This window comes from Epinephelus moara, chromosome 10, assembly GCF_006386435.1.
Source record: "Epinephelus moara isolate mb chromosome 10, YSFRI_EMoa_1.0, whole genome shotgun sequence".
In the NCBI taxonomy this organism is placed as follows: Eukaryota; Metazoa; Chordata; class Actinopteri; order Perciformes; family Serranidae; genus Epinephelus; species Epinephelus moara.
Window position 1 is genome coordinate 9551782 of NC_065515.1, and position 21062 is coordinate 9572843.

The window sequence follows — 21062 nt, forward strand, 5'->3', positions numbered from 1 at the left end:
TATTTTTATCAGTAGTGCGTTACTACTGCCAGAAGCACACACTGTGTCGTGTTTCGAGAGGGGAACCCTGTTAACTGTTACACCGCCGGACAGCATGTTGGGTACAGCCCACTCTCTGTCGCTCGCTACAGACATAGATGAAAAGAGAACTGGATACAAAGTTGGAGGTGAGGTCCCATGTAAAATTACCAAGTTCTTCCGCATCACTGGGCCCATAGAGCAGGCATACTAGAGACTTCTGCCAGCTGAGTGGCTAACTTTCTGTTTAGCCCTCTGCTGACTTAAATGGATATAAATTGATTTAATCTTCTAGACTTTTGAAATGTTATCACCCCAAATGGGTCATATTTTAATGGTGAAACAAATCATTTCAGGTTGTGACCCTCAAAAAATGTATCCACTGATTTACAGGCGTCTCTTTCCCAATTTAAGTCTTTGGGAAAAAGTCATGGTGGAACAGGAAGTTGTAGTTACACAGTTTGGCCACTACGTCAAATTGGCCAGAGCAGTACATTCAAGAGCAGATGACGCAAGAGAGACTGGATATGTTACATTTCAGCAAACTCAAACAATTCAAGCGTCAGCTATGTAACTCTCAGAATGCATCCTTTTGTTTCAGAAATTAGCCTGGTCCCAAATAGCTAGCTGTTAGCAAATGACACATATGCTCTCGCGCTGCTAGGGTATGCAGCTATGGCACTTGGCTAGTGTTGAGTGTGAAGTTGTTTGGATGAGTGGTCCCTCAGAAGCTGCAAGCAGCAATACCAATGGCCAGAGCTGGGCATTACATCTATATCTTGATATGAGACTAGATATCGTCTCAGATTTTGGATATTGTAAAGTTGTAGGTTGTGTCTCGTCCTGGTTTTAAAGGCTGCATGACAGTAATGTGATGTAATTTTCTTAACTTACCAGATTGTTCCAGCTGTTCTATTATTTGCCTTTAACCCACTTAGTCATTATATCCACACTACTGATGATTATTTATCAGAAATCTCATTGTGCAAATGATTTGTTAAAGCACCAGTAGTCAACCCTACATTATCAATCCAATATCAACATTGTGGTATTTGGTCAAAAGACATTGTGTTATTTAACCCTATGAGCCCTAGGCCTTTTTTGGGGTATTTTTACTGCCTTTACTTTTAAGCTCATATCACAGTCATTATAAAGGCTACACATGTTATATCTTGTTTTGTTTTTTCAGGACAATCTGGGCTATCCAGATTTGCCATCATTCCATGTCCTTCCAAGTGCCTGTATTTTATATTAATTTTTATATCAATGCAAAAAAAACAAAAACAAATCTGTGTTACTAAATTCTTACATTTTTACATGTATCTCACCATAGCAAGTTGGAAGTTGACATATTCTGCCATATTTAAAGAGGGGAGACTATCTGGAATCTGGCAATATAAGAACCATGATGGCCAGGCGGACATGATTGCCAGTATTTTTTCATTATTGCAAGAAATTCCATTGACTCATTCACAAGTCAAAAATGTGTTTTATCTGAAAGAAACATGCAATATTTACATCTAAGATCATAGAAAAATAGTCAACCAAGTGCAATGATGTCCTCCAAGATAATATTTGCCACTTTGTTTGCAGTTTTTTTTATGTTGTTTTTCAGTTTCAGTTGGGGGTGGGGGTGGGAGGGCGTGTCCCCTCAATGTATATGGTGACTACGGCCCTGTAATGCATGCATAATTAGGCTGCAGTTGTCTGGGTGCGCAAAGGTGAAGTGCGCTGGTCTCGTCACACAAAGTTTGATGGAGTGTCAACTGGACAATATGGTCTCGTCACACAAAGTTTGATGGAGTGTCAACTGGACAATATGGAGGTATTTGCATCTTGAAAGCTGGACTACAAGTGTGGATAGACAGGGAGAAACACAAGCAAGCCTAAGACGTGGTAAGATACGATATTCACTATATGAAGTGACTGATAACAAGATCTGTATAATGGATTGTAAAGAAATTCGCCAGGTTTTTATTTTGTAGACAACTGGTCTGTATTTATAGCGTGATGGGATGACAGCACAATGATGTGTGTGATATCACTGGAAAGCTCTGGTCCTGCGCTTTCATGTGATATGCGTGGCATTCCTGTGCGAGCCTGCATTCACGAGTAATCCATCCAACAGTAATGTGTGTGCAAAGCTGTATGAAAGCTCTGTTATACATAATTTTAGTGTAACTTCATTGTTTGTTTTTTTGTTGTGAAAACATTGGACTACCGACAAGTGCTTGGTCTTGTCGGTAGTCCAATGTTTTCACGTAGCTTCTCACTATGACGAACGGCCGCAGAGAAAATCCATAGAGAAGAACAGATGTGAATTTGGACGCACTATGCGTCGTTCGGGCCCATAGGGTTAATTTCCGAACAGGCACTTTTTGCACAGGCACTGCACTAGTCAATACAAATGTCATCACTTTTCCGAATGTTTATGTACAGAATGTAGTTTATATTACGAAGCTGTAACACGTTTATAGAAAAGAAACACTCACCTCTTACACAACATGTGGAGGTTTTGAAGGCCTAAGGCGTGTGTGAGGGACAGACACTCGAGAACTGTTCTTTGAACCCCATCAATTGGCTGCTAAAACAGAAGGAAAAAAGAAAAAGGGGCATTTATACTCACACAGTGATTTGTGATGCTCTGAGACACAGACTGGCACAAACACAAAAGGTGTTCAGAGAAGTGAAACGACTTCATTATTGACACTGAGCATGCAGGCACCGTACAAAATCAACAAGTGTAAAGCCAAAGGAATAAAGACGGGATTTGTTCTTGGTGTTTTCAGCTGTGACGCTACACATACTGCTATATCACTGCTGTTTAGGACAACGAGGGACCACTGCACTGAAGATCTGACATGCCCTAAATACGAACATATTAGTAGAAAAATTTGCACTATAATTAACAATCTGTAATATTTGATTGCATTCAAAGTGCAAGCAAACACCCTATGTTGAAAGATGAAAGGTATTTACTAGTTTTCCTTATGTATGGCTGACCTTTGGGAAGAAGCGACAGTAGTCTCGGGTCAAAACCATCTCCACCACGTCTTTCAGCCCCTCTAAACCCAACATGTCTGCTGCCAGCACCACCTGACTGTGGAACAGGAGACATCAAATACATGTCAATTTGCTTTCAGAGCCTGTCCTCTAATTTTGGTCAGTCTGTTCACATATAGTACCTTGCACTGGCTCCAGGTGGCAGATCCAGAATGGCCCCATACATGAACTGGAGCAGGATCTCCATCTCATCTGGCCCTAAGCTGGAACGGTTAACAAAAGAATCTGTTTACAAGCCATAACATACAGAATTGTCTCCAAGCACAACCTAATATTATCTCCGTGAATCCAGGCACACAGTGTAGATGTATTTGTCTGTGTCTATACTGCAAACACAACTGAGAATGCTGTAGACAAAATCCATATATCATGCACCACTCAATCCACGTGACTGCAGCCAGAGGGCCACTTCACAGGTTTCCCCCCCGCACGTCAACGCAGCAGCTCTACATTCTGACAGCCGTGTCTTCCCCTGTTACCCTCAGATCAGTAATGCCGAGGCGAGTGTCACATCTCCCTGGAGGAAAACATGGGCTTCATTTGCCTTTACCCGCTCTGAAAAGGATCCGCGGGTGGTGGTGAAGGGCTGGGGGTGGTGGGGGACTCCTCAGCAGACAGTGGATGAGAAGACATTCATGTGCCTCAGAGAGGAAACGCTGCAGTCTTACTTGGTAGAAATCCAAGCAAGCCATTTGAGATTCCGCAGGCTGTGTGTGTGTTTGCGTAAAACATGGCATTGTGAGTGAAACCCCACACTGTACAGAGACCTGAATAATTAACGCAGCAGATGCAGTAAATCAGCTGTACTGTTCAGGAATGAAATGTTAGCATTGTTAGAGCAGGAGTGGTGCGTTATTGATCCATGTGACCTGCTGCAAGATGATGACGATGATGATGCTGATGCACCAGTCTTACCCTTGCAGAGTGATGCACTGTCTGGAGCTCTCCATCCAGCTCCCACTCAGCATAGCTCGGAAGTACTGCGACCGTGCACACAGGATTGCCCTAGAAACCCAATAAAGCAGGCAGTTGCATGTCAGAGACACACATAGCATTTTAATATTTCACATGTCATCTGGCGGGCTTATGTGTTCTTAAGTGGCTTTGAAGTGACAAGCAGGAGGACAAAAGAAGTAGAAACAGTCTCTGGAGACAATGTTTTTATTCTCCCTGGCCTCTAAAGACTGTACTGTCACAGATATGGAAATACACCTCCTCTGAAGTGTTTATAGTACTTAATTAGCTCTAATAAAGGACTGGTGATATTCAAAATCCCAAAAAAGACCAAAACCAACAATAAACTGATCCCTCTAATGAGTATTATGTGTGTCTGATGTTCTTCTTCTGTGCCAAAGAGCTCCGCTGTTGTCCAAAAACTTTCAAACAAACATCAATGAGCTTCACAGACGCATAGGGTGACATAAATAAAACATGGCTTCATGGACATATCAAGCATGGTACACTGGACTGGCAACACGCACCAAGCAAAAACAGAAAATATTTCACACTGGAGGCAAGCAATTACAATAATACAATTCTTAATATAACTGTTCTACATGTCCATAAGGTCCAGGGTGGGAGGGGACCAAAGAGAGGGGTTCAGGGGTGGTTACTTTATTTGTAGCCCCTTTATAGTCACGTTTAAATACCAATAAAAACTGGTCGCAAAAAATAAATACAACACTGTAGTTTATTTTGAGTCAATCACACATCCACTAACCTGCTGCCAGAAATACTGAGCAGCATGCCAAATGTGTTTTAACCTGCAGCTGATAATATTTTTTGACAAATGTATTATTTCCCCCTGTTCAAATAAAGATTTAAGGGTTCAGTAGGAACCATCTGGCTTTAGGCCACACACTGAAAGTAACAAAAAGAAAAGTATTTGTTTTGTTTTAGTGGAATATATTGATACTTTGAATATACTTCAGTGAGTTGAAAGTCAGTCACAATAAGCCTGTAGTATCAACTTTGTGACGCGGTTTCCCTCTGCCCTGCCTTACACTGGGGATTGGACTCCTCTCTTTCACCCTTGAACTGGAAGCAGAGATTCTGGGCCCATACCTGTGCTGATATTTAAATTAACAACATGGCTGATCGATGAAGCCAGCACAGATTTTTGTCTTCTTGTTGTTTATTAATCATTCAGCGCACCGCCTCTTCCGAATATTTATAATAAAAAGAAAACCAGAATAAAATTATTGTAGTTATATGCGTCTGCACACCAGTAAAGTTTATCACTTACAGTTTACATTCACGTCTCTGAAAACACGGATGCTTCACACACATCTTCCCCCCGGCAACACGGACGATCTATACAGTCGACACAGTTTCCAGGTGGACACCCAAGATTAGAGTCACCAATTCTGTCTTCATGTCTCCCCTTCTGTTCCTGAGATATGACGCTGAATAATGTGCAGAAAAGTGCTTTTGCAGAACATTACGATGTCACGGTGAAGTTGACTTTTGACTCTTTGGATATAAATTGTCATAGCTTCATCATTAGACATTTCTGTGAAAATCTGTAATAATTAGTAAAGAATTCTTATGTTTTTTGCACACAAAAAAACCAAAAACATGTTTTGTGAGGTCACAGTGACCTTGACCTTTGACCTCCGACCACCAAATTCTAATCAGTTAATCGTTGAATCCAAGTGGACATTTGTCCCAAATTTGAAAAAATTTCCTCAAGGTGTTCTTAAGATGTTACATTCACAAGAATGGGACGGATGCAAGTACTTCCCAAAAACGTAATGCCTCTGACCACAGCTATCACCAACGACACCTACTTCTTAGTAAGATGCATATTTTTCTTTACATAGATAAGCACATTTGCCTTGTTGCAGCTCAGTCTATTTCTCTTCTTATCCAACATGTGAGACACAGAGCTGATCAGCTGCTCACTGACAGAGAACTTGAAAACAAATCACATATGCGTACGGCACTGTTTCCCTCTTGAGTCACGTCAGAGTCAGTCCAGCCAGTGGTTTCTTTTCTGAATCAGCAGCTACTGTTGTCTGAGTCTGACCAAAAATAACCAACACAACAATTAGCCTGAGCAAAACTGATGTGACACAACAGATAAACATCGGCCACTGCTATTGGTCTTATTTGCCGATAGGCTGATGGCGGTAAACAGGGAATTTCTGGTGATATTGATGTTTGGCAAATACGTCTGTGCATCTATAATTGAAGGGGAAAATAAATCTTTAATCAGACTTCAAGTGTGCGTGTTTTCATACAGGGAGTTTCCTACGGATAAAATCCTTTATCACAGTATTTTTACATTATGATACGTGCTATAAATATATATCATGGTAGAGTGATATACTTCCCAGAAATTAAACTGAGAAGCAATTATAGATGAATAACAACATGGTGAATCAGCCTGAGGCAATAATGAAAAACTCACATAATGTGATCTTATCTTTAGACGAAGAACTTGATATCAGTAGAGAAGAATATCGTCTGGGGATCACTATCAGTGCTATTAGAAAGATCGTCTTAATCATTTGTTATGCACTGCGGGTTGGGGGGGGGGGGTGCTTGACATATTTGATCTCGCTCTAAGATTCGATTTCTGATAATAAATGTATTTATATCATATTCAATTCACTGCCAAGCTCAGTCCGCACCCTATGATGTTCAGCCAACATATTCCTTTCTGAGTAAAATGACTAGTCACAGTTGTGAGCGACAACCTTGGAAAGAGGGGAGTCTTCCAGAAACCCACATGAGGTTTCTATTTTCATTATCAGAAATGATTTCTCTTCGGAGCAGTAGGAAAACTTTGACTGCATTTTCATCCATCCTGGATTATGGTGACTTTCTGTACGTGCGTGCATCAAACTCACTTTGAGTGAATCATTCATCTCTATGTTTAATTTTAGATGTTGGATTACTAACTGGATGGACCTAACTGAAGACATGGAGACAGATTCACATGTACCTGTCCATCTTAACAGTCATTCTTGGTAAACTTTCTGGGGAGCAATTAAAAGAGGCAGTGGGCCTTATGTCAGAACATTCTCATATTATTCTAGCTTTTTTTTTTCTGTGCAGTTTACTCGCACAAGTGTCTGAAGTCAGATTTACCAAATGCTATTAACTGCACAAACCTGTCATCTTGGGTTACAGCCAGAACAGTGTAACTTGTTCATGAGGAGGTGCACGCTTGTGTAATTTGATTGCCAGCAACTCCCCTAAACTGCTGTAACAGGCTGCCTCTTCTGCTCTGTTTGTGGGCAGGGACCATTCATAAAAATGTGTGAAAACTACCATCACACATTCAAACCCACATTCAAAACATGCTTTGTTTGTTTCTGTTAGAAATAGTCAAGGTCTCTGCTTTATGCCTCTGAGGTCCTTTGTCATTGTGCCACATATAAAGGACATAAATGTCTCTGTTGTAAAAGGGATGATGTATCTCAATAGACTTTAATATATTCATAGTGCAGAGGGAAGTATGGGCGTCAGGTTGGAGAAGCCCTCGTCCAGCCTCTGGGTGGGAGCTGCAGCAGCTAACACGGTGCTGCTACAAAGATCACTGCTGCAGAGCAACCGAAAAATAGCCCAGCTTCCTCTCTCTGACAAGCTATCACTGGCTGGCTGCTCCCCTGAGCATGAGCTGGGAGAAACCTGTCTCCATGGTTACCAGCGGCTACTACTACCTCTGCATCAGTGAATGACCACCCACCGCTGCCCCACAGTGGTACGAGTCAACAGCAGATGTGCGACCTCTGTGGTGTTTCACATCTGGTAAATGTGACTGTGATGTATTGAATTGAACATGCTCTTGCCATAGATGGCAGCTATGATGGCATTCTTAAAGGGACAGTTCAGATTTTTTAAGTGGGTTTGTGCGAGGTACTTATTCATAGTCGGCACACCCTCAGTTTAGAGAAGCAGGCAGGAGTGCCACCACGAAAGCTTAACAGTGTACTGTTATGGACGGGGGCAGCAGCAAAACATGTTTATGCCACATTGCTTAGCTTATGTGGCATTACTCCCACCTGCTTCTCCAAACTGGGGGCGTGTCAACCACCGTCTGTAGGTAATACACTGACTATAGATAAGTACCTCATACAACCCCACCTAAAAACATCTGAACTCTCTCTTTAATAAAACCATAGACTGCATAAAAATAATGGACGTGGTCGCTGTGACGTCACCCATTGGTTTATGGACTCCTGTTTTGAAGCCTCGAGTTTGGCATTCTGGCTGTTGCCATCTTGGATTTTCTGAGCCAGAAGTGACCATACTTGGAGGACAGGGTGAAGCTGTGGAGGAGTGTGGGGTGGATCTGACTTATAGACTCAGACAGCCTTGATCGTGTGTAACTTTAAGCTTTGACAAAATGTCAACGATTAGTTTTACGAAAATGTACAGTTGTCATTGTGGGTAAATTAAATATAGAAAAAAAATTAATATAGAAATCAAGGACTGTTAGGAAGAGGGATGCAATTAAGCGTCCGCCCCTTCGCTAGTCAGCACCAGAAATATCAGTCAGTTAAACCAATTAGTGTTTTACTCATATACAATGCCGCTTAACTGTCATGCAGCCGCCTGCCACTAGTAGGTGCTACAGAGCCGTAGCAGCAGTTTTAATAATTTAGATGTTGTTTTATTAACTTTAACATGAATTGCTATCATTTCTGTCGGCTAATCTGGAAGGTTCATTGTGCCCCACATTTCAGAGGCATTTTATTTATTTTAGATGTTATTTCAGTGGTTAACTTTTGACTGCGTTGCCGTCATGTTCACATTCACACCGCAAGGCACAAAGTGTCTCGTACTTGTGTTTTCCCTTTTTTAGATTCGTTGACTAGTCTCAAAGTTTTTGTTTAGTCGACAGGGAAAATAGTCGCCAGGAACATCCATAGTTAGGAACTGTTAGGAAAAATGCCAGAGGGGATGGTTGGAAAAATATGAACTTAGAAGTATAAATGTACTGAATTGTATGGACTTGGAGGTGCAGGGGTTTGGACAGTATATAAATGTTTGTATTTAACCGACTTGTACCAGGCGGTAAACATGTTTATTTCTGCTATAAAGTTTGGGCATTTTAACATGGGGGTCTATGGGGATTGATTCACTTTTGGGAGCCAGCCTCAAGTGGTCATTAGAGGAACTGCAGTTTTTGGCTTTGTGTTTTAGCCCTGGAGGTTGCCACTTGAATAAAACAAAAAACTGCCTGTGCTTTTGGATTCCAGCTGTTTGAATAAGATGGCGAGAGGCTCTACCTGTGGCAGGAGAAGACCTGCTCTGCTACTTGGATGGTGATGTCACACTGCTCTCCCCTCTGGTACAGATCCAGCAAGTCAGCTCCGAGGCCCGAGGCTGGCTCGAGAGCAGCATCTGGAGTGAAGTTGAGAGGGATAATGAGGGAAAGTCTGTGAGTGTGAGACACATAACACCAGTATTTGAAATAGCAGAGGTAGCTATGATTAAAGTGCTCAACTAAAAATATTCCAAATATTGAGAAAAAAAAAAAACTTAAAAAGGTATCTGTAGCATGGACTCGCTGCAATTAGCAGTAACGATAACAGGGATCCAAATGAGATTAGGTCTTAAGTGGATTATGGCTGAGATAACAAGATGTGAAAAAAGAAGAGGGAGGGGGGGCAGCTGAGCAGCAACATAACCTGGAATAAACCCTCCTTGGAAAATGTGTTCATCTGTTTACCTGAGTCAGTGGAACTATGAAGGTCTGCCGGGTCGGGAGCAGACGGAGTACTTTCTGGCGCTGAGCCTTCAACGTCTGGGATCATTTCAGCCGTGCGCATGCTCTGGTCTGCTGTGTACACTCGCCTGCAGGGGGGAAACTCTAAAGGTTAATTAAAACTAGGCCGTTCACACTTATTTAAATTACAATCTCATTTGATGCACTGTGACTTCAAAGATACAGAACGCCAGCCACAAGCTTAACTGCACAGAATATTCTGTTTCTCCTCAGTGAAGCATTTTATAGTCACTGGAAACCTTATAATGTTACTTAGATTTAAATAAAAAATTAACGGTCCCAGAGGGATATTTGTTTACAAAGCCAGCACACAGAAACACACTGATATACACAGTGCTCAAAATCTTTGTGTATGTACTCATTCATCAAAGCTCACAACAGTGTCAACGAGGGAGATTGTTCATTGAGAGACTTTTTTTCCATATTCCATTTTATTTCTTCTCAAATTCTGTGTTTTCTGCTTTAATTTTTCTAAATTTCTGCATTATTCTTTATCAAAGGAAGTGCTTTTGGCAGGTATATAGACAAGGAAAGGTTGTGTTAGGGTAGTGCATATTTATTTTGTAACACTGGGTGGTACTTGGACTGTAAATAAACTGGGTTTATTACTTATTTATTGAACTGGGGGGTAAACAGACTGTGCATTGATTTATATAAGTTGTAAATACATTTGGGAATTTGTTGAAATAATATATGAGTTAAGAAGAAATGTAAGAAAGGGGTAGGGACATAAGTTTTACCTACTCCTTTTCAGAGACTGTTGACTTCATACTTCCTGTGAATATAAATATATAAATATAATATAAATTAATCTTATTTTCTTACATGCATTTTTACCCTTTTAACACCTTATTTGGAGAAGTAGGTGTAGTCATGTGTGTATCCTGGGCTGTTTCAATGCATTTATAGGAGGTATCGGAGACTCGAGTGACACTAGCTGCAACATCAGACGCTGCCTCTCGACCACCGCAGAAGCACCGGCAGACAGGATTTGATCCAGCTTGGCTGACCAAGAAAAAGACCGCAGACAAGTTAACACTAGCTGTCACTCAAATCTCCACAGCTGAGGTTTAAGAGCAGATGAGCTCAGTCAGCTGGCTGATAGTATTTACTGCCCAGATGTAACTTACTACTGGCTGCGGTGTGTGTGAAGACGCTGACCCCACTGTATTCTGTGCTGAGGACAGAAGCAACGTGCTCGTAAATGACAACAAAATAATCAGGAGCATAGGTTTTTCTGGCCTTTTGGCTGAAGCACTGTGAAACTGATGATGGTATGAAAAACCCTGACTTTTATAAACTGTGAATACATTTTGGCTAATTCCACAGTATTCTGTGTTTTACTGCAGATTCCAATTTACTGTCAAATTCTACAATTGCTTCCATGTTTTCTGCAACGTGGAAATCATTTAGGCCGTCCCCAGAAAGTCGGATATTCGAATCATCAGTCGCAGACCCCTCAGCTGACTGAGATTGCTTCAAGTCAAGCAGTCGTGTTTTGTTTTTTTTCTGAAATCAGCCTAGTCAGTGTGCTGTGCAGTGTTCTTCTCCTTGACACAGACAGCTGCAGACGCGCAGGCAGCTGCACAGAGAAGACAGGCTTTGCAACATGAGGCTCTGAGACAATATTAACTTCACTCTTCTGCTGAGAATTGGTGAATTTACAGCTCACAGCAACTAATTACCACAAAGTCTGGCCTATGATGGTGCAAAAAATGTTGTTGCACATTTCTGACCCGTCATTAGTGCAGTTAGCTTGTTTGCTACATTACGTGAATGCCGCTATCACCCTGGATGTCCTGCTGTTGATCCGGTACAGCCCTAGAAATGATAGCGCCCTATTTAAGTCTTCCGTATATCCACCCAGATGGGAGTAGTGTGAGGTGTTCATTGAGGGGGTGATCAAGGTTATTTGCTTTGGTAAGTGATAGACATCTGATGGCTGGTTTTTGGAGGTAGTGTGTGTGATGCTGTTCAGTGTGTTTTTGTTGGAGATGGTTAACTAGTGAAGAAGCAGGGGGAACAGTACAGCAGGATGGGTTTAATCAGGCTTTGGTAAAGCAACAACAGGAGGTGAAGGGGCCAACAGACAGTGCTCTGAGTTTGCGTATGACATGGAGTCTTTGCTGGGATCATTTATGGATGTCAGTGACGTGTTAAAACTGAGTTAATAGTCTGAGATATTTGAGGCTGTTAACCTGTTCTACTGTCCAGTGCGGGGTGTGTTTGATGTGGTTATAACCAGCTTTCTTGTCTTCCTGAAACGCTGAGCACCTCATTGGGATTTGACTAAAGTTTATTGTCATTATTAATCAATCTGTTGATTTTTTTCCCACAATAAATCTATCAATCGTAACATGTAAACACTTTTCCAGGGCGTAAGTGGATTGCTTAAGACACGGCAGCCTCCCACCAGCAGTGTCACTCGGTGGTAACAAATTCAGCATGAATTCATTTTTAATAGGATCCCCATAACTGCCAAAAAAATCTATTTCACCTGGATACCTGAACTCAGCAAAGCAGCAGTTCCCATGTGTAAAAAGAGCTTCAAAGTAACTTTTAGTCTCCACGGTGGTGTAACTTAACAAGGACGACTCTTTCTTCTAGCCCTAATTATAAACTGCTAATGAAGCAAACGAAGATCAGTGGATCTCTAACAGCCCAAACTGCAAAGCCTTAATGAAAACTGCTACACTTTAAAACCTAAAGATTATTATAAAAACTTATATACATGTATGGATCAACACTGACATGAAAATGTTTTGTGCGATGTATTATTTATTAGCTGCAGCAGATGTATTGCTCCCTGCAACAAACATGCAAACACCAGCAAATCCTGCAGATGAAAGATGGTGTGCTAGGCGCCCTCTGTCTGATAGTCTGTGAAACTGTAACACCATGTTGTCTCCTAACATCCACTACAAGAAAGCAGATGCATGAGTTAAGGCTTCAGAAAGCCAGTAAAGCTTTCTTCTACAAGGGCAAATAGAGGTTGTGTAAATCCCCCAACATGGAAAAAGAAACAACAAATATAAGCTGCAATGAGCAAAATAGGAATCACTTGAACCCGCTGCCTACCTGAGGAAATCTTTTAACCCGGACAGCTCGTAGCCAGACAGATGAATGATGGCAGGATCTTTGTGCATCTGTCCTTGAAGGACATGAGGAGCTCTGGCCAACAGTATGGCTCTGTGTGCCTGGAGCGAGCCTGAGCCAGCATAGAGGGAAACATCTGCCTCCAGTTCCTCCTGCAGCAACCTTGAAAAATACATTTTTAAAGAAAACAATGCACATATATGCCATCAGTGTGAATTAATAATAACCAGACAAGAGAAAAACAATACAAAACAAACTAAGGTTGGAGCAAAGTTGGCGAATTAAACGTACATTTAAAAGCCAACATAGAGAAAAGACAATAAACCAAAACCAACCTCTAACATCTCTGAGGTTCAAAGATTAATCTGATGGCCTATTTTGCCATGAGCACAGTCCTGAGGCAGCGAGTCCATTTCTTCTCCCCCATCATTATCTCTCATCCCGCCTCAACGACTGATCTGGGTGACCCAGAAATCAGTCCACTAAAGACCAATAGGGCGGTATGAGTTCACGTGATGGTACTATGTCCGTAACTCTGATGAAAAGTGCCCAAACTGGTGAAGCACTAGTGCACAAAGGACTCTGTTTAGTGATCCAGCTGAACTTCAGATTTTGTTACTGCCTGCATCATTTTCACTGGAAGGACACAGTGTCCCCCTGCAGGGCTCCAGGCTCTGGGACACTGGGACCCATCTCCAGGCAGGATCAGTAATAAATAAAGCAGCCAACTCAGCGTATATTTTATACACTGTATCACGTCCATGCTACTTTATAAGTAGCATACAGGGCCTTTCATGAGCTCACTGATCACATTTAGTTTCACCGGATTGTTTGTTGAGCTTTTGTTATGCTAATCATTAATGATGATGTATTATAGGCTACAGAACACAAAGGGTTAACTTAAATACCACATGACCTCCACCACTAACACCAGGGTAAACAATACAACCTTAATATATTGATATAACTGAAACTTATGACGTTAGGTATGGTAAGGTAACATTAGGCAGCAAATAGCTTATGTACTAACCTTATGTGATGCTGATGTAAGCTTATGTTACTGTACACTAGAGGTTCTCAACCAGGGATCCGGGGACCCCCAGGGTCCTCGGGGGAGTCCCAGTGGATCCCAATTTGGGTTAATTTACACTTTTTTATTCACTTAATTCACTACGAAATGAGTCCAAAGTGAGTGAGAGTCATAGGTTTCATTTTCTCCACAGTTATCCGCCCAACTGTAGTTGACAACTATAGAATTCTGACTGCGAGGTTGAGAACATTAGCATAGCTAGCTAATGTTAGCAAACTCATGGGGTTAATTCGAAAGTTATTTGCTGCTTCACATTACGCCACCTGACTTTGTAAGTTAGTTATGTTGAAATATTAAGGTTGTATTGTTTATCTTGGTGTCAATGGTGGAGGTCCTGTGGCTGATTGAAACTAATTAACTCATGCTATCATAACCTGACGTACAAAATTCACTTCCTTCTCCAAGCTCGGGACCACAAAGGGTTCGAAGGAGGACATGGGCCTGAGCCTGGAGCTCTGCAGCTAGACCCTTACCCTAGCAGGTCAAAGAGCCTTGCACACAGATATGTGTGGGCCAGCTAAAATACCAAACATGTTTTAAGAACTAATATACACGTACAAGATATTCCAACTGTTGAAATTTGATTTGATTTTTGCAAGTTTTGGGCGTTCTGCCACAAATCAAGCACCAGGTCAGGGACTCATCAGGACACATTAGCCTTTACACTACAAAAGATATGTGTCCAATAAGTCTCAGACCATGTTGGCATGTAGTTTAAGTAATTGGATCACAGTGTGTCGTGGTGATAGTTAACACTTGCATTAATCACTGTTTGCATGTGATCTGATTGCCCAAAATGCCTTGGGTCATGGAGACTGACTTCCTGGTCAACTAACCAACCTAATCAACTGCACAGATCCAACTTGTTTCTTTTCTAAAACTGACAAAAAATATCTTAACTCAAGGTCCAATTGCTACCTTAAATCCAGAGTTTTAAACCACATCTTGCAGTCTGTCTCAGCAGAGGTTTACATAATCGAAATAGAGTTAAATGTGATAAAAAGAAGGAAAGGTTATGTAAAAAGGTAATTTGCATGACAACTGAGGAAACTCAACCCTCTGAGGAGGACTTTGTGGTGCAGTTATTAGAGGGATAATTTAGAAATGTAGTTACATAAAGTTCACAAGACTCACAAGAGACAGATTAAGTAAGAGTGTTAAAAAGTTTCTAATGTAAGCTTGCTTTTAAGAATTTTATGTGTCAGGTAAGGACTGCGATAAACCCAGATGACACCATCAGGGATATTTTCAAACTCTGGAAAGCTCCTCCAGATCCACAATAGAAAAGCTGAGTACTACTCTTTGTGACAAGTAAACTTAATTTAATTTACTTAAATGTAACTCTGATGGAGGCAACTTAAAGGTCCAGTGCGTAGGATTTAGGGGGATATATTGGCAGAAATGGAATATATTACATACAGTATGTTTCCTTAAGAGTGTAATCACCTGAAAATAAGAATCAAATGTGTTTTTGTTACCTTAGAATGAGCCGCTTATATCAACATAACCATAACAAGCGTGTACTCGTCCACGGAAATCACCATGTTTAAACAGAAGCCCGAAAACGGACAAACAAAACGCTGGCTTTAGATAGGGCAATTCGTATTATTGCGTTGGCCACCCTAGTTAGCAGCCACTCCACGGCAAAATTGTCAAAAAACACTGATTTTTTTTAACGTCAAACTGCTTTACTCAGTGTTTTTACCAGTTTAAATCACCAGGTCCGTTTGTTTTGGAGAGTAACAGCCCTCTGCAGATAATTCTGCTTCTGGTAAAAACCTCCTGAACAACTGGATCTTAGGGCGCATTCACACCAGGATAGTCCGGGGGACTCGGTTCAATTGGGCGGGGAATGCCGAAAAATTTCACACCTTCATTTGGTTCGGTTCACTTTCACACTGTACTTTTTAAAGTGGACCAAACCTCCTGGACAACATCACGCAGTTGCAACAGCTGCTCATTTGGGGGCGGTATTGACCAGGAAGAAAAAAAGCATGAGGAAGAAAAAAACCCAGCTCATCGATTGGCCAGGACTGAAAACGTAAATCCATCCCCTTCAGCCGGCTGGGTTCACTTCCTCTCTTTGGTTCGCCGGATAGTCCATTTGCATTTCCCACTGTAAGCGAACCGCACCAGGTTTAACTTGCAAGTGAACTGAGACCCTGGTTTTCAAACGGATCAGGGTTTGCTTGTTTGGTCCGCACCAGAGTTCGAATGAGCATTCACACCACTCCAAACAAACCGCACTATCCATGGAAGCGGACCATGGTTCGTTTAAAGCGGACCAAATAGCGCCAGTGTGATTACGTTATCAAGTGCTGGGCTAGTGGCCTGTCTCCAACATGCCAAACAACATCAAAGAGACAATGATATGTAACGTGAAACAGTCACTCTGTTTGTTTTGGAGAGGAGGAGACCTCTGCAAATAATTTAGCTCATGATAAAAACATCCTAAACATCTAGATGAGAAATAAGGTGAGCGCACATGACGTTATCATTTGCAGGTGCTGGGCAAGCGGGTCATCTGTAACTTGCCCAACAGTATCACAGAAACACTGACATGTGTCATGCAACTGCTTTATTCAGTGTTTTTACCGGTTTAAGTCACTTGGTTTGTTTGTTAGCTGGTTGAAATCTGCAATCTTCACTGCTAGATGCTACTACTGATCTAGTCTGGTTTATGTGGGCAGTAGAGATGCTGCTGAGCCTTTTTCACAGAGACATCTGTATTTTCACCAAATCTCAATCTGTCATCAAACACGGTTCCCAAGTATTTGCAGGTCTGGGCGATTTTCACACTTGTGCTATGAACGACTGCTGGAGGACTGTGTGTGTGTGTGTTTTGGTGAGATGACAGCAACGATCCTGATAAACTGGATCTGCCAGAGGGTTCTTTATACTGGTTCAGTGTTACTGACTGGATGATGACAGACCATTCAAGTGCCTTTAAAAGAAGCTGCACACAGAGATCACAAAGTCTTTGACAGCCCTGTATATCCTTGACCTCAAAGGGAAAACTTTAAGACACAGGTCTTTGTTATTCACAGGGTAGGGTTAGAAAAATGTTTTCCCAAATGTGTTTATAGTAATATAAAGCGTGACCTCTTCATTGTGTGGCTGAGACAAGGGCAGAAAACAACTTGGAAATACCTGCTGTTTGCTGGCAAGTTGGCAATGCTTGGCGACTTCGCGTTTCTCACTCTGCATGTGGGATTCCACTGCCTTGATCCCCATCCTGAGTTTCAAAAACTTTTTGCGTAAAATACACCAAGTCTCATATGCACTGCCATGAACTGGTTTCAGCCCTGCCGTAAAAATCTTGGTTAAATAGGCAATTTTTTGTTGAACATGAACTTCCCAAAAACCTGCTTCCCATGTCTTAGCATTTGTAAGACTTTTGAAAGATTGATTTAAAACATCTTAACATCATAAGGCCTTTGTTTTAGATTCATAAATTTGATGTCTTTAAAGACCTTTAAAGGATCTTCTGCAGGAACCCTGAACGTTTAACCCCGGCCTCTGAAGTTCAGTGCACGCAGTCACATGCCTTACCTGTTAAGGTCTGCAGATAAAGCAGATGATAAACATCTCCTCAGCTGCTCTTTGTATTTGCGCTCTTTGGCCTGGAACTCCCTCACAGCCTCCGTGGTGATCATGGCTCATTAGGTTTCCTAAGACAGAGACAAGACAGAGAGCTCAGCCTCGAGAAGAGGAGGGCTAGATAAAACCCAGTGGTGTGCTGTTTGATCATTTTGAGGACGCAAAATAAATCAGACAGGTCATCTATAAAACTGCAAAAGGAACAAAATGTGATAAATATGCTTGTACCGCTTTACAGACAGTACATGGTAAGGTGCTAAAAGGGGGAGGCATGTCAGCTATTGTTTTAGGCACTGGAAAAGGACTTTTGTTTTTTATGTTCGGGGAGGGGTGCACGCATTTTACAGGTTGTATTTTTTATTATTTTTTATGCAGAATTTGTTGTTTTTAGATTTGCCTTTATTCAAAAGGACAGCTTTGGCATGAAAGGGGGAGAAAGAGAGGATGACATGCAGCATAGGGCCGGCCATCCATCCATCCATCCATCCACCCATTTTCACCCGCTTATCTAGGGCCAGGTCGCAGAAGCAGCAGGCCAAGTAAAGCACCTCAGACATCCCTCTCCCCAGCAACACTTTCCAGCACCTCCTGGGGGACCCCAAGGCGTTCCCAGGCCAGATGAGATATGTAATCCCTCCAGTGTGTTCTGTGTCTGCCCCTGGGCCTCCCACCAGTGGGACGTGCCCGGAACCCTTCTAACAGGAGGTGCCTAAACCACCTCGACTGACCTCTTTGACACCAAGGAGCAGTGGCTTTACTCCAAGCTCGCTCCGGATGTCCGAGCTCCTCACCCTGTCTCTGAGCCTGAGCCTAGCCACCCCACGAAGGAAACTCATTTCGGCTGCTTATATCCACATTCTCATTTATCACAGCCAAAAACAGTAAGACAGAAATTATCACTGTATTTTCAAATTCCCAACAGTCCTGGGACACATCATGTGCGACAAATGCTTCCCTCAGAATTAAAAAAAACACACAAATCTGAGATTAAAATAATTATATTTCATCAAAATCATTTTATTCTACATTTTATTTAAAATTTGGCCAAAAATAAACTGTTCAAACAAAAACTAACCAGCATGCAGGACAAGTGAAAAAACCTTTCTCAACTCCAGGACGTCATCCTAAACTTTTAATTTTCAAACATCAAAGGGTAAGTTTTAATATCTAGTAACTAATTTATGGTGGAGGGAGGGTCGTGCATTTCCAGCAGGCACTCATGGAGGCTCAAGGAAAAATATTTGTAGCTTTAGGGAGGGTAAAAAAAAAAAGTCACACCACAGCCACCTTCCTCTGATAAGTAAAGAACAGTCCCTAAATCTACCAGCTTGTACCATCACATTGTAGATACAGTTAGCCACATCTGATTCCGTTTTTATGCTTTAATATTCTTGACTGCCATGTTGCCAGCTTCACCTGGCTCTCCTGGGTGAGGTGACATGATTAAATCAGCAACCACCACCTTTCACCACACACTCACTCACATTTAACACCATTGTAACCCGGGGAGGCGCTGCTTACCAGTATGATGTAAATCAATTAAAACGGGAAGACACGGGCACGACTATTTAACCGTAATGTTAGAATTAAAACAGCTTCAATGATAGAAACCCGGCTTCCCTTAGCCTCCAGGGGAAAACACCACTGATACTGCCACCAAGAAGAACCAGTTTATCTCTATTTTAATATAAGTTTAACGTATCCTAAAATAAAACACACTCAGGTATACTCACACACACATATCTATGTTTATGTGTGTATTTGCTGTGTCTCTGTCGGACACGGTTTTAGCTACAAGCTAAATAACATTACTCTCATTTTCCTCTCGTGGCTAGCATGCTAACGCTAGCTAACGCTGGCGACCGTTACTAGTTAGTTCTCTGAATGAACCTTGAACCGTTAATAACCGGCGATGAAAACAAACCTGGAGAAAAGAACCGCAGCCGTTAACTGTCTGTTAGTGTGAGGTTCGGTACCGGGCATAATTACACTATCTTCGTTAACGGGCTGAACCACTGACCGATGTTGTTGACATCACCGCTGCACGCTGTTCGCCGCCCCACTATGACACGGTTAGCCAAACGGAGAAGGAGTGGACATGTCGTCACAGCCCGGAAGCAGCGGGACATGCGCAGTGCGAACAAGGAAGGCTTCGTGCCCTCTCAAGTGATGCTTTCAGGTGCTGCGCCTGATCTCGAAATTCTAACAAACTTCGAAAATAAATTACATTAATTAAAAAATGACATGAACCACAAAAAAAATAAATTAGATGATAAAATAAATAAATACGAAAATAGGATATAAATTAAAAAGATAAAATAAACAATTCAATAAATAAATATTAAGATAATTAATAAATGAATATAATTATATTATATAATTATTATAAATATATGTACATATATAAATAATCAGGGGACATTGAATAGAAGAAAATTACAATAAAGATATGAAAAAATGCTATAAAAGCATCATAAGAAGCAGAAATAAGAAGTAAATATGAGTACAAGGCATGTAAAAATATATAAAAAAATATGTGCAATGTGCTGCAATGTTGACACAAGTATTTGAATATCTAAAAAGAATATATAAATATGTATAATGTGCTGACTATAAATGACAAAGCTGTATAAATTAAAGAGCTGTGCAATTTTTATAAGTGGTAGCTGTGTGCATAAACTTGCAAAATATGGTCCAAAGAATGTATAAAAAGTGTGTGCACTGCTCAAAGGTGCCTTTTATTTTAATCATTCTATTGTTGTGTGAAAGCTACACTGAGAACAGACAACTAAAAAGCTTAATCTGTGGCAGTTGTGGCTCAGAGGTAGAGCAAGGTGTCCACTGAGTGGGCCCCGGTTCCTCCACTTTTCATGTCAAAGAATCCTTGGGCAAGATACTGAACCCAAAATTGCTCCCAGTGGCTGTTCTGTGTGAATGGGTGAATGTGGCGTGTTGTGTAAAAGCGCTTTGAGTGGTCAGAAGACTAGAAAGGCACCATTTAACATCTTTTAATTTACACAGTGTTACATAAAATTATGTTTCAGTCTCATTCCTCTATTTTGGATAAATCAAAACAAAGACTTTATCAAAAATAGCTAACAATTATAATCATCCTTGCATCAATCTTTGTAATATTCTATTCTATTTGTCACACACTCTGCACAAATGTGCAGCTTTTTTTATTTTGAAACAGATCATTTTTTTTAAGTGAATGTAGTGAAAACCTACTCGGTAATAAACCTTGTTCTAATTCTGACTTTCTTTTTATTAATTTTTTTAAGAGTCATAACAAATACCAACCAAAATATGTGAAACTAATCATATTTCCGACTGTACCTGAAGGCAGCAAATGGCTTGCCACGAACTGGCGTTGATGTCATCGTCCTCTCCTACACCATTACCCCTAACCTATGATGTCAGTGCAAACGGGACTGTAACTGTTTGGATCAGCAT

At 41.3% G+C, this 21062-nt stretch overlaps 1 protein-coding gene across 3 annotated transcripts in view; it reads right to left on the reverse strand.

The window, feature by feature from the left end:
* The window catches only part of btbd8 (BTB domain containing 8), a 37962-nt gene extending 18279 nt beyond the window's left edge, over window positions 1–19683 (reverse strand). Inside the window, exons 1-9 of one of the 3 annotated variants that reach the window (XM_050054830.1) lie at window positions 19630–19683; window positions 17562–17680; window positions 12902–13081; window positions 9767–9891; window positions 9324–9438; window positions 3997–4086; window positions 3204–3284; window positions 3022–3118; window positions 2511–2602 (exon numbers count right to left, since the gene is read on the reverse strand). In XM_050054830.1, the coding sequence (XP_049910787.1) occupies window positions 2511–2602; window positions 3022–3118; window positions 3204–3284; window positions 3997–4086; window positions 9324–9438; window positions 9767–9891; window positions 12902–13081; window positions 17562–17665 (884 nt within the window). In that variant the 5' untranslated portion in view covers window positions 17666–17680; window positions 19630–19683. Of the gene's footprint in view, window positions 1–2510; window positions 2603–3021; window positions 3119–3203; window positions 3285–3996; window positions 4087–9323; window positions 9439–9766; window positions 9892–12901; window positions 13082–17561; window positions 17681–19533 lie in introns of all 3 variants that reach the window. The other 2 variants (XM_050054831.1, XM_050054829.1) reach the window with 2 other exon arrangements.
* Window positions 19684–21062: the final 1379 nt, after the last annotated feature.